This window comes from Sus scrofa, chromosome 1 (assembly GCF_054392235.1).
Source record: "Sus scrofa isolate SSC_HxYL_T2T_F1_AM1 chromosome 1, Sscrofa_HxYL_maternal_Yorkshire_Landrace_v2.0, whole genome shotgun sequence".
NCBI classification, from domain to species: domain Eukaryota; kingdom Metazoa; phylum Chordata; class Mammalia; order Artiodactyla; family Suidae; genus Sus; species Sus scrofa.
In genome coordinates, this window is record NC_139383.1 from 264,659,987 (window position 1) to 264,673,379 (window position 13,393).

The 13,393-nt window shown below is 48.4% G+C and overlaps 1 protein-coding gene across 2 annotated transcripts; it reads left to right on the top strand.

The window, feature by feature from the left end:
* Positions 1–1,642: 1,642 nt before the first annotated feature.
* SLC31A2 (solute carrier family 31 member 2) lies at positions 1,643–11,924 on the top strand. Of its 2 annotated transcripts, none has more exon segments than NM_001244427.1 (4): positions 1,643–1,759; positions 6,478–6,544; positions 9,063–9,249; positions 10,530–11,924. In NM_001244427.1, coding segments are annotated over 4 exon segments (429 nt in total). In that variant the 5' UTR covers positions 1,643–1,753; the 3' UTR covers positions 10,699–11,924.
* The last annotated feature ends 1,469 nt before the right edge of the window (positions 11,925–13,393 follow it).

The window sequence follows — 13,393 nt, forward strand, 5'->3', positions numbered from 1 at the left end:
AGGGAAGCATTTTTAAAGGTCAGGTGAGAGAGGGGAGCCTCAGGGTATGTGATCAGCTCCTGTTCAGTGCTCAGATTTGTTGACGGTAACAGGGTGGCGTCAACATTATTAATCCTCAGGCTACAGTAGGTCTGCGGGCTGCATGTTCATGGTCATCTAGGAGCTTAGCTAACTTTTATTGGGTGCAGTTTTAGCATCTATAAAACAATTCGGGAAATTTGGATTAGATACTGTTATCCACATATTTCAGGGAGGAACTAAAGATTCTGTGACTGCCACATGGCTGACTGTTTAAATTCTTAGTTTCTCCTGGCCCAACAGCTTTTTTTTTTTTTTTTTTTTTTTTTACTGTTAGGGCTGCACCCGCAGCACATGGAGGTTCCCAGCCTAGGGATCTAATCAGAGCTACAGCTGCTGGCTTATGCCACAGCCACAGCTGTGTCTGTGACCTACACCACAACTTATGGCAACGCCAGATCCTTAACCCACTGATGGAGGTCAGGGATCAAAACTGCAACCTCATGGTTCCTAGTTGGATTCTTTCCCCTGCCCCACATAGGGAACTCCCCAACAGCTATTTTTATCACTACATGTTTACACCCCTTCAATCACTATTTCTCCAGTCAGGTTTTGTGACTCCGGGGAAGCCTGGGAGACTATAGCTTTTCTACAAAGAGGCAGGGAGAGGACATGGGAGGAGGCATCTGTCCTGGGAAGGCCCCATAGGGTCCTGCTTGGTTACAATAGAATGGAAATATTTGCAGCTTATGATAACAAGAGCTACCATTTTTTTTTGAGCACGCTCCCACTGTCAGGCTCTATGCTGAGAATTTAACACACAAATCTTCATTAAGCCTTACAATACCTCTATGACATAGAGTCTATTATTCTTTCCATTTTATTGACCAGGAAACCAAGGCTCAGAAATGTCAAGTCCTTTGCCAGAGGTCCCATGGCCAGTACTTGCTGGCTAAGGATTTGAACTGAGATCACACGCCAGATTCTAGGTCCACTAGTACTGACTCTGTTCAGGTTTGTCTAAGGAGCCTCTTGCCACATGGAAGGACTGGCAAAGAATTACTGAATTATATTTTAAATCCCCTCCTAAGTTCACCCCCCTTAAACCAGATGGACAAAATGGACAGACAATATAGAAACATAGAAATACCAATAATAAAAAAGTTTACAGCCCTAGTAATCAAAGGAATACAAATTAAGATTACAGTTGTATATTGCTTTTCACCTAGATTGGAAAAGACCAAAAAAGGGGGGGGGGAGCTACAATTAAAATCTTGGGGCATACTTTCTGTAATTTGCTTCTAATTTGTTGCTATCCAGTCCGCAGGATGGTATTTCAATATTTAGCTCAACATGTGTTAGGCTTCGCACGGTTTACGACAACAAGCAATAAATCTTTTTATGATAATTGCTAAGACAAGTCAAGTGCAAAACAGGAAAGGACCAAATAGAAAGCAGGAGGGAAACCGCTACGCTGGTGGCTTTGGCCCGTCGGCCCACTCGGCTGGGGCTCTGGGGCCGGGCAGGAGGTCCAACGAGTGGTGGGTGAGCCTGAGGCAGGGGGGAGTGGGGCGCACCCTGAGGACCACAACTCCCAGGAGCCCGTGCGCGCCTCGACCCGTCACGTGACCACACGGCTTGGGTAGTGTTCGCCTCGGCGAAGGGCCGGACTCGGAGCTCGAGACCCCAGCGAGCGGACGCTGTCCCGGTGCCTCGCAGAACCAGCGCGCTCACCATGGCGGTGAGTCCCGCGCTGACGAGAGGAGTGGACGCCGGGGCGGGGTTCTGGGAGCAGCCGCCCCTGGGCACCTCGAGGTGCCCGCCGCCCCTGGCCGAGGGCCGTCAGGGGGTGTGTTGCAGCCTTGTCAACTGCGGGAACAGGGCTGGGGGGGACGCTGGAGGCAGAGCTGGCCCGACTTTGGAGGTTTCTTATTTGTCCCTCCTGCTGGGAGTCAGTCCAGCCTACGAGCAGTCCTTGCTCGGCTGAGGGTGGGGAGGCGGTGGGTGAGGACTCGGGGACAAGTCCCGGAGTCCCCCGCCCTGGGCGCAGTGACTTGGGGGAGATTCCAGGAATTCTCCCACGATGAGGGAATCACCGGAGCATTTCAGCCTGTGTCCAAGGCGGGCGCATACTCCCGGGCGGGTTCCCGGACTTGGCAAGTTCGTGGTCTGATTCTTTTGGGGCAGGTGGGGAATCCCAGAGTCAGCTACTTTCCATCCTCCCAACGCTTGGGTTAGAGTGTTTCAGATAAGCGTTTTCTTGATAGAGTTCGCCTGGGCTGGAATGACAGTTTGCAAAACTCTGGTCTTTGAATAAAAAAGTCATATACGCGATTTTTTTCATCCCATAAAAAAATGTCATAAAATTGAAGAACCAGGAAGCCAACGTAGATCGTTTAGTCAAACGTCCACACCAACCGCCTGCCGTTTCTCTAAAAGGGGAAATGCATGGAAAGAGCTTATATGAAAAGTTCCCCAACGAGCCAACAGCCTGACAGGGACCTTAATCTTCGTCTAAGCTCTTTAGCTTATAAATGAGGGTGCTTTTCTTAAAGGGTAAGCAATCCCAAATGAGAAAGAAGAAAGCAAGTCCCTTGATTGCCCTCTTCTTCACCACAGCCCCTCCCTAGCTGGGTGGGGCCCTGAATGAGGCACAGATTAAACTCCGCTGCTGGAGGTTCAGATTTATCCTAAGCAGCGACACAGGGTGCAAGGCCTGCTCCTTGCATATCTGACTGCCGGGATCTTTAGCTGAAAACTGAAGCTCCAAGTCTGGGTGTACTGATTTGAATCTTTTTCTCCTGTGAAAAGGCAAGAGAGGTGAGTCTTTGTCCCTCTCAGGTTTCTTACTCCCCAGGGGGCTGGACGCTCTGTGTGGACACGTCCAGCTTGGAAATACTGGACTGTCCGTTTTTCTCTGGCTGCTTCTCCTCCTTCAGCAGATGTCCTAGCCACCTGCCTCCCCAGTTGGGGTTAGGTGTCTCCCAGAGGTGTTTGTCCCCAGTACCACCACTGGGCTCCCTTGTGCATCTGTCTTATTGGATACATACACCCTGTTGAAATAACTGTTCATTTCCTTCTCCCCTAACAGACGTTAGCACCTTGGGGGCCAAGGACTTATCTCATTTATCTCCAGCACCTGTACCTCTAGCACAACAGTGTTTGTTGATTGAACAAATTGTACTGCTTTGTTGGGTGTTCAGGTCCACTGGGTTTGGGGCCCCTGAGGTGGCTGGCCCAGGCCCCAGAATGTTAGAAGGAACACATTTATGGAACCTCCTGATTAATTAGCCACAGGGGACATTCTAATCATGTCAACTGCTTTATCAAGTGAACTCAAAGAAGTAAAGGCACCACACCTCCCGCTATTCCACCTGCAGAGATGGTGCCGCAGCCTTCTGAAATCGAATGAGCACAATTCTAGTATAAATGGAGTTTCACAGGATGATTTGTACCTGTTCGTTTCTGCATATCAATCTTCTGTGAACATTCTGCCACCTCAACAGATATTCTTTTTGAAATCTTGGAGTTCCCGTCGTGGCTCAGAGGTTAATGGATCTGACTAGCATCCATGAGGATGCAGGTTCGATCCCTGGCCTTGCTTAGTGGGTTAAGGTTCTGGTGTTGCTGTGAGCTGTGGTGTAGGTTGCAGATGTGGCTCGGATCCTGCATTGCTGTGGCTCTGGTGTAGGCTGGTGGCCACAGCTCTGATTAAACCCCTAGCCTGGGAACCTCCATATGCCGTGAGAGTGGCCCTAACAAAGGCAAAAAAAAAAAAAAGTCTGAGCACTGTTATCTCTGGTTGTAGGATGCAAGGTGATTTTTACTCTTTTGGGGTACTATTTCAGCTTTTTACATTGAGCAAGTAGCACTTTCATATTAGGGAGATAAAAAGCTATTTTTATTTTGGAGTTCTTCCTTGTGATTTTTCATAGACTGCATAGGTTTCCTTTTTCTTCTTATAAGGTCTTGGACAAATCCCTTCTCTTGGGACTGCTTTTCCCTATCTGCAAATGATAAGGGGTTAGAAAGGGACTGGAGTTTTTCACATGGAATTTTATTTTTTTGTCTTTTCTAGGCCCGCACCTGAGGCATATGGAGGTTCCCAGGCTAGGGGTCTAATCAGAGCTGTAGCCACCAGCCTACGCCAGAGCCACAGTAATGCGGGATCCGAGCTGCGTCTGTGACCTACACCACAGCTCACAGCGACGCTGGATCATTAACCCACTGAGCTGAGCATGGCTAGGGATAGGAACCCCGCAACCTTATGGTTCCTAGTCGTTAACCACTGCGCCTTGACGGGAACTCCTTTCACATGGAATTTTAGCAGAGCTCAGACCTCTCTCCCCCCTTCACCCAGAGCCCTGAGGGGTTTTTTGCCTGTACCCACGGCATGTGGAAGTTCCTGGCCTGGGCCATTGCAATGACGATGCCGGATCCTTAACCTGCTAGGTCACAAGGGAACTCCCAGATCCCTGTGTTTTACACAATGGAGTTACAAGGAAGATTTTATTTGCTGGTGTTCTCTGGCAAAGAAGTTGAAAACCAAGGGACTAAACAGTCTCTGAGAAAGTAAGTCCTGGAGATGTAATGGAATAGCGTGGTGACTGTAGTTAACAACACAGTATTGTATATTTGAAAGTTGCTAAGAGAGTAGATCTTAAAAGTTCTCATCACAAGAAAGAAAAACTATAACTGTGTCAAGATGGGCTGTTAACTAGACTTCTTGTGATGCCCCCTTTGCAATATATGGAATCATGTTGTACACGCGAAACCAATATATGTCAATTGTATCTCAATGAAAAAATGTTCTGGAGTTCCCATTGTGGCTCAGCAGGTTAAGAAGCCGACTAGTATCCACGAGGGTGTGGGTTCGATCCCTGGCCTCGCTCAGTGGGTTAAGGACCCGGCGTTACTATAAGCTGTAGTGTAAGTCCCAGATGCGGCTTCTATCTGGTGTTGATGTGGCTGTGGTGTAGGCTGGCAGCTGCAGCTCTGATTGACCCCTAGCCTGAGAACTTCCATATGCCACAGGTGCAGCCCTAAAAAGACAAATAACCAACCAACCACCCCAAAAAGCCGGAACTTTCTGAGGATACTTCTAGCTCTGATGTTGAGGATTCTAATATTTGGCCATTGTCTTTGAAGGCAAAAGCCCAACTCAGCCAGGATCTCTTTAGCTGGGTGAGCACTGCCAGTGTTTGCAGAGCCACTTCTGCTGGCTGAGGTCTTACCTGGTGACTAGAGGGAAACTTACCATCTGTGAAGGAACTGATTTTTGGGTTTTTTTAGGGCCACACCCACAGCATATGGAGGTTCTCAGGCTAGGGGTCGAATTAGAGCTGAAGCTACTGGTTTATGCCACGGCCACAGCAACGCTAGATTTGAACCTCGTCTACAACCTACACTCATGGCAACACCAGATCCTTAACCCACTGAGTGAGGCCAGGAATTGAATCTGTGTCCTCATGGATACCAGTTAGATTTGTTTCTGCCCAGTCACAACAGGAACTCCCCATGAGGGGACCGAATGATCTGTCTGGATTTAACCTTGTCAGACATAGTCATTAAGTCTGGTGTGGGCATTTAGAATCACTGTCCAGTTTCCATCATGTTCTCCCTTGGTTATTTCAAGGCAGCATGGACACACAGTGATCCAACTAGACTCGGGTTTGAATCCCAGCTCTGCCAACTCACTAGCTCTGTGAGCTTCAGCCAATTTCTTAACTTTTCGGAACCTAGCTTCCCCCTGGTAAGATGGGCCTCACTGGCCCACAGAGACTGCTGTGAAATGTAGTGTATGAAGAGCCCTTGCTACCACCCAAACGCAGGGTGGACCAGGTGCTCTTTGAGAAGAGCTTTCAGACAGGTGCTTTGGTGCTCCTCGCTCCTTCATTCTTTCCATGAGACTGTGAGCTCATCCAGGGCAGAGACATTCGCCTTCGTCCGTAATGCTGGGCACAGAATTGGACTCAGCAAATGTTTCGTGAATGTCGAGTGAACAGGTGTGGGGTATGGTGAGGACAGCTGCGCCGGGCTCTCCATAATCAATACTGCCAGGGTGGAATGGCTGGGGCCCCGGGGAAGGAAGAGGCAGCTGTTCCTCGGTCCAGTGCTTCCCGATTGGCTTTGGAGGGCATGGAGGGGACATTTCAGCCTGACTGGAGAGCACTGTGACCTGGTTGGCCCAGGAAGGAGCCCTCCCCCTCCCAGCACCTCCCTTGCAGCAGGGCCGGCTCAATTATAGCTCTGCTGCTGATCCTCTGTGGGAGCGTGGACAAGTCCCTACTCTATCTGGCCTCGGTCGGCCCTGATGACCCCCTAGTGGCCCTTCCGGCACCTAAGTCCAGTGACCTCATTTTCCTAGGCCTTTAGAAGAGGTTGCTGAAGAGCATTAGGGAACACAATTTTCCACCGCCCTAATAAGCCCCTTGTGATGCAGAGTCCCTTCTCTTTCAGATGCATTTCATCTTCTCGGATCAGGCAGTGCTGCTCTTTGATTTCTGGAGTGTCCACAGTCCTGCAGGTAAGATTCAGGAAACCCAGACTCAGACTCAGAAGTCTCCTAGCTCCAGGCAGTGGAAACCTGGATTCTCTATGGTTATGCTCTGTGGACATTTTAGTGGGCCTGACTCATCTTGCATAAAACACTGAGTGGGAACTTTGCATTTAGAATTCCCATTGGCAGCCACTGCCCTTCAGACTTCCAAGGGCGCTGTTATCCCACTGATCCTCACTAAGGCCCAGGGAGAGGCTAGAGGGTGCAGCTTTCCCCTCTATTACAGGGGCAGGAACTGAAGCCCAGAGAGGGGAAGAAGCTCATCCAGGGTCATCCATCGGGTAAGCCTCAGAGCCAGAATTAGATCAAGGCCTCTTGTTGCCTCCTAGTACCTCCTTCATACAGGGTTCACTGTCAAGCATGAGCTCAGAAGCTCAGAGCAGCTGCTACAGCCTTTGACCTCAAGTGAGACACCAATTTAAAAGAGAATAATATTCCTTTGACTTGAAAAGACAGTTGGGCACTAATTCCTGATGGAATTATATTTTCCACTTAAGTAATTGTTTTGTTTTTAAAGCTTTTTAGGTCCATACCTGAGGCATATGGAAGTTCCCTGGCTAGGGGTTGAATTGGAGCTACAGCAACGACGAATCGAAGCTGCTTCCTTGAGCCGTGCCACAGCTTGCGGCCACGCTGGAACCCTAACCCACTGAGCAAGGCCAGGGAACTCCAAGTAACTGAACCTGCATCTTCAGAGGTGCTATGTCAGGTTCTTAACCCACTGAGCCACAACGGGAACTCCAAGTAATTGCAGCATTTTAAAAACTGACTGGAAGCAGCCCAAATGGCCATCATTGCAGGGGCTGATCAAATAAATTATGGTCTTCCCTACAATGTGTTACCATTCCAGTCATCTATTATAGGGTAGGCCTAGTGGCTTAAAACAATAGCAGTCACTTTATTATTTGTTCTCAAGGTTCTGAGTTGACTGGGCTCAGCTAAACAGCCCTCAAAGTCTCTCCTGCAGGTATGGTCAGTGGCTGGAACTGGAGTCACCTTTAAGATTTCCTCACTCTTGCGTCTGATTGAAGCTAGTTATTAGCTGGTACCCCATTAGGGGTTGTTAGCGAAATACCTACTTGTGGCATCTCCTGTGGCCTGGGCTTTCTTGTGGCAAGGTGACTGGGTTCTAAGAGCAAGTTAAGTGTCCCAAGAGAAACAGGTAGGGGGGAAAAAAAGGGAGAACAAGGTAGAAAAAACCCCATGCCTAGTTTTTAAGATGTAGCCTTGGAAATCACAGAGCATCACTGCCCTCCAATGGATGAGGCAGTCACAAAGACTTAGGCTAAAGAAGAAACACAGATGCCACCACTTGCTGGCAGGATGTTGACATTGTAAAAAGAGCATGGGGTGGGATATAGGGAGGTGGCCATCCTTTGAAAATATATGCCACAGATGCTATGAAGCCACAGAAATAAGGTACATCTGTGTGAGTTAAGGGGAGCCCGCACACAATGTATAGTGGGGCCACGACCATGACGTTAGGGTGCAGATAGGGTGCTGTCATTTAGACAAAGGTTTATACATACATTGAGTATCCCTGAAAAGCTAAGCACACAGGAAATTGCTAACAGAGGCTGCTTTGGGGAGGGGAGCAGAGGTTTTTGGGAGACTGGCCTGGGAAGAATTCTTTTCACAGTATACCCATCTGTACTGTTTTGAATTTGTACCATGTGCATGCAATTATATGTAAGTTCGTATTTTAAACACCTGCATCTTTGGCAAATGATTTCCTCCTGGAAGCCCAGTAAAATACTATAGCAGGACCATTTAGTATCCCTCCACTGGCAAAAGAGAAGTAGCTGTTAATTTTACACAGCGGCTCCAATAAGCACTTAGTGTTTTCTGTAAAATACTTTATTGGGTTTTCCCCACTATTGTAAGAGTAATACACACAGTAGAAACTTCGGAAAGTTAGATGAACAGAAAATAAACTTTCCTGATTTGCTGCAATAATTATGACTCCTTTGCTGTATCTCCTTGCTTCCAGACTTTTCCCTGTACACAGATGTAAACAGGAACTTGCTATACACGCTCCTCCCTTAACAAGAAGTCAGGAGGGAGATTTGGGCTGCCTTCCAGGGGTGTAGCTGGAGACGGTGGTATAGAGCTTCTCCACCCCAGCCCCTGGCCTTTTCAGGCAGCTTCACTTTTTTTAATTTTATTTTTTGTCTTTCTGTCTTTTCTAGGGCCCGCACCCACGGCATATGGAGGTTCGCAGGCTAGGGGTCTAATCGGAGCTGTATCTCAGAGTCACACTCTGGTCGGCCAATCCCACCAAGAAAGGGCTGGAGGGGGAAAGAGACAGCGAGGAGGTTCTGAGCCCAGCAAGGGTGGAGAAGATGCGAGGGAGAACAAACAGATTCAGAGGGGATGCGGAGAGGTGTTTTTCTGCCACCTGTGCCAGGTCCCCAGGGAAGCTGCCAGAAGGGGAGCACTGCTCCCTTGCCTGGCTGGGTCTCTGTAACTTAGCTTCTTTTGACAGGCATGGCCATTTCGGTGTTGGTGGTCCTGCTCCTGGCTGTGTTGTATGAAAGCCTCAAGGTTGGCAAAGCCAGGCTGCTCCTCCAGGCCCTGATGAGCCTGTCCACACCCACCAGGCAGCAGCTCATCGAAGAGACAGACCAGGATTCAAGTTCAGACTCACTCCCAGACAGCAGGACCCATCTCAGGTAACAAGCAGAGGGGGTGGGGAACAGGCAGTGTCCTTGCATTCACCCTCAGAGGTAGGCTGGGCCCACAGGGTATCAGGCCTACTTCACAGAAAGGAAACTGAGGCCCAGGGAAGGACCATGACTTACTTGCTGAAGTGCTTACAGTCAGTAGTGAGGTGAACTAGAGCCCAGCTCTCCCGAGGCTCAGGCCAGAGCTTTCAAAACAGCCACGTGGGAGGCTCTGATCTTTAGGACTCTGGTGCAGGCCTCAGTCTTGCAACAAGGGTGTCCACCCAGCCCTCCCCCAAATCTCAGCAGGCTTCCTTAGGTCACAAAAGCTTCCAAACCCCAAACTGGATCTGCTGTCCCTACACAAATAAGAACTGTGGTCAGCATCGTATACAGCTTGGCTGGGGGCTCCCTGTCTCTCCTTTATTCCCTTCCCATTACTGATAGAACAGCTGCCTAGGACCCCCATTCTGCCCTCCCTGCAGCTCCTGCTGGGCCTAATGTGCCTGCCTGTTTCTTTGTGTGTGCCTCGAATACCCACAACCCCCTTGCAAGGCAGGTGTTCTTATACCTGTTTTACCAATATATCTGTTTTACTGATGAGCAAATTCAGGTTCAGAGAGGTTAGGACATTTGTGCTAAGCCACATTTAGTTAAGTGGCAGTGCTAGGAATTGTTCTGTCACCAAAGTCCATGCTCCTTAAATTGTAATCCTGTTTCTCACAGTAGATTCCGGAAAAAAAAAAAAAAAAATCTGCCTTACTGATAATTACATGTCTCATTTTCCCTTTTTGCCCAGGATACCAGGAAGCTCAGAGATAAATGTGGGAGAGAAGTGATTATCCTGAACTCCCTATACAGTAGTTTTTTTTACAGTTTTTTTTTTTTTCTTTTTTCGGGCCCCACCAGCGTCATATGGAGGTTCTCAGGCTAGGGGTCCAATCAGAGCTACAGCTGCTGGCTTACACCACAGCCACGGCAACATCAGATCTGAGCTGTGTCTATGACCTACACCACAGCTCACGGCAATGCCGGAGCCTTAACCCACTGAGCAAGGCCAGGGATCAAACCCACAACCTCAAGGTTCCTAGTTGGATTCGTTCCCACTGCGCCATGATGGGAATCCTCTCAGGCATTTTTGATATACTTTTTAAAAAGAAAATCTCTCCTGGGTTAAGCATATAAATTATAAATCAGATGGTCCTGTAACTTAGCTGCCCTGCTTCCTGACACCAGTTCCTAGCTTCCAGCTCATTACCAACATTAAGTTGGCTCTTCTTTTTATCTAGGTGGTTCATGTGTCACTTTGGCCAGTCTTTACTCCACGTCGCTCAGGTGGTCATTGGCTACTTCATGATGCTGGCTGTGATGTCCTACAACACGTGGATTTTCTTTGGCGTGGTCCTGGGCTCAGGTGTGGGCTACTACCTGGCCTACCCACTTCTCAACATGACTTAGCTCGTGAGGGCTGTGCAGGAACTAAGGGCTGGAGAGAGCAGGGGCCCCTTCCCCAAACATTTATCTTCCAGCCTCATGTCTTCTGTCTCTTCTGCTGGCTAGTCTCACACCATTCTCAGCTCCTGAAAACTTTCAGCTGAAGCCAGCGCATGCTCCCTGGAGTTCAGAGGCCATTGCGGCTCCTCAGCCGGCCTGTAGAGAGCTCAGGCATAGTCAGTCTGTGCCTTAAAAAGGCTGCTGTGACCAGAGGGAGGATGGAGAGACCAGAACCAGGGGGCAGGTTTGCTGAGCCCGTGAGGACTTATCTGACTTAAAACTTACGAATTTCCAAAGATCAAGACAGGGAGATGGTTCTGGGTGATGAACCTGGATATCCTCTGCTCTCCTGATCTGTGCCTTATGCAGAGGAGCACCTTCCACTGGAATTCCTGACTTCGGCCTCTCGGGGACAGAGATGCGGTGGCTCCTTTTTCTCACCTTTCTGCCCTGGGACAGGTGAAGATTGTGCCTTCTGTGGATCATGCTGACAAACTGAGATTTCTCATTGTTCCCACTGAATGCCTGGTTGGCAATTTTGCACATTAATAACAAAACCAAATTTTTACTGAAATGATTTTATTTTGTTCATGATCATAGCAGCATCTGCTGGGACCTGTTTCCCTTTCTTGGGGAGAGGAAGTGACAGCAGATTAAAAGCAGAGAAGCAGGACTGTTTTCAAGGCCTTGACCTATCTGAACCGAGGGAACTCCTCCCATCAGATGACACTGCCTGCGGGAAGAAGATAGTTCAATGCCTTCAGGTGTCCGGTAGCTCTTGTGGCCTTAATAACCTCCTTTTATCCTGATCCTTCTTCTATGCAAGAGCAAGAACTGCACTGAATAACATCTAATACTAATGCTATTTACTACCTACTGTTCACACTCATAATCTGGTGGGGAAACATGATTCACTTAAACTACTGAGTAAGCCACAGGGGGTACCGACTGAAGATGCAATAAGTAATCAAACCAAAGCATTATGTTATAGAGTTAGATAGGGCTCTTCAGATATTTGAACCTTTTCACTTAAAAAAAAAAAAGGGAAAGAAGTGGTACTGGGAGAGGAAATCACTGCTGTATACTGTAATGTCTGTACTCAGGTACCTCACGGGCCGGATGAAAGGTGGTCTGAAGCTTTGGGAATTGAAAAAGAAAGACGCATTTTAATAAATATATATTTTTAAATAGCCTGTGACTGCAGTTCTGTTTCTCCTCATCTAAACAGCAAGCTCACATAACCCTGACAACAGCTGCAGGAGCTGAGTGGGGCAAACGAAGCTGGCAGTGCTGGCAGGAGGGCCAAGGATTGAGTGTCTGCTATGAGGACAACTCTGCCCAGCAAAATCTGGAGTGCTGTGCCCTCAGGCAGACACTCCCAATGCCAGCCTAGTCACCAAGCCGTTCCTTCCTTCACGTGACAGGTACTAACGGTGAGCCTGCCCTGAGAAAAATAACTGTCCTGTGGACTCTGAGGACCCGGGTGGGCATGAGTATTAGCGCCTTCCCTCCCTGAGTGCACAAGCAAAACAGCAACACCACCGTTTAATCTTTACAGTAAGAGGCAGCTCCAACAAAGTCTCGTATGTGAGGCCTTCAGTACTGACCGGTGCATCCTCCCCATGTACGCCTGGAAATGGATGTCACGACAGTTGTAAGATGCCGTCGTCTTGCTGATGGAGGCTTGGGCATCCCCTTACAAGTCTTGACCAGCTAAGGCTCCTCGCCTGGGGCACTGCAACAAACATCCCTACGAGCACCGGCAAACTGATTGGCAGCCTCTTCAATTTGATAGTCTACCTTCAAACGTGGTAATACATTTGAGCTTTCAAAACATGGAGGGCTTTTTTTTTTTTTTTTTTTAATCTGTGCTCTAGAGAAATGGATTATAGGCCAGATTAAGTAGGCACTTCAACATTCTTCAGAACCAAGTCACAAAAGGTGGTATTTTCTCTACTTGAATTTAACACCTATGCATTGCTTATCATGTGCCAGGCAGTATTCTAAGCACTTTTCAATATTAACTTTTCTTTTTTTGCTTTTTAGGACTGCACCCACGGCATATGGAAGTTCCCAGGCTAGGGGCCGAATCAGAGATGTAGCTGCCAGCCTATGCCACAGCCATGGCAACATGGGATCCAAGCCACGTCTGTGATCTACACCACAGCTCATGGCAATGCCAGATTCTTAACCCACTGAGCGAAGCCTGGGATTGAACCCGCATCCTCATGGATACTAGTCGGATTCTTAATCCACTGAGCCACAACAGGAACTCCACAATATTAATCATTTAATCCCCACAACAAGGTAGAAACTATTTTTGTCCTTGTCTTGGAGATGAGGAAGCTGAGGCACAGAGAAATTAATAAAGTCATCCAGCTAATAAGTGGCAGAGCCAGGCAGCCTGGCCCCAAGTCCATTCATCAACTCAGATGAGGGCTGAGGCTGAGAGGATAACTGGCTATAGCCATACAGCACCCACCCAGTGGAACAAGGGCGTGAGTGCAGACACTGGAGGCTGAAAACTCTCATGTCTGTGTATTTTACCCTAAGAGGGCAGAAATTCTGTGTCAGGATATTGTGAGGCCTACAAGCCCGTACTTCTAACAAACATCACTCCCCTCCTCCCTCAACCCAGGACAAATGCTGCTGTGGTGGC

Excerpts from the sequence above, each read along its gene's own strand:
- SLC31A2 (XM_013993750.3), top strand. The coding sequence starts at position 6,478 with ATGCATTTCATCTTCTCGGATCAGGCAGTGCTGCTCTTTGATTTCTGG. Across the intron at positions 6,545-9,062 it reads GAGTGTCCACAGTCCTGCAG|GCATGGCCATTTCGGTGTTG; the intron begins GTAAGATTCAGG and ends TTCTTTTGACAG. Across the intron at positions 9,250-10,529 it reads GACAGCAGGACCCATCTCAG|GTGGTTCATGTGTCACTTTG; the intron begins GTAACAAGCAGA and ends CTTTTTATCTAG.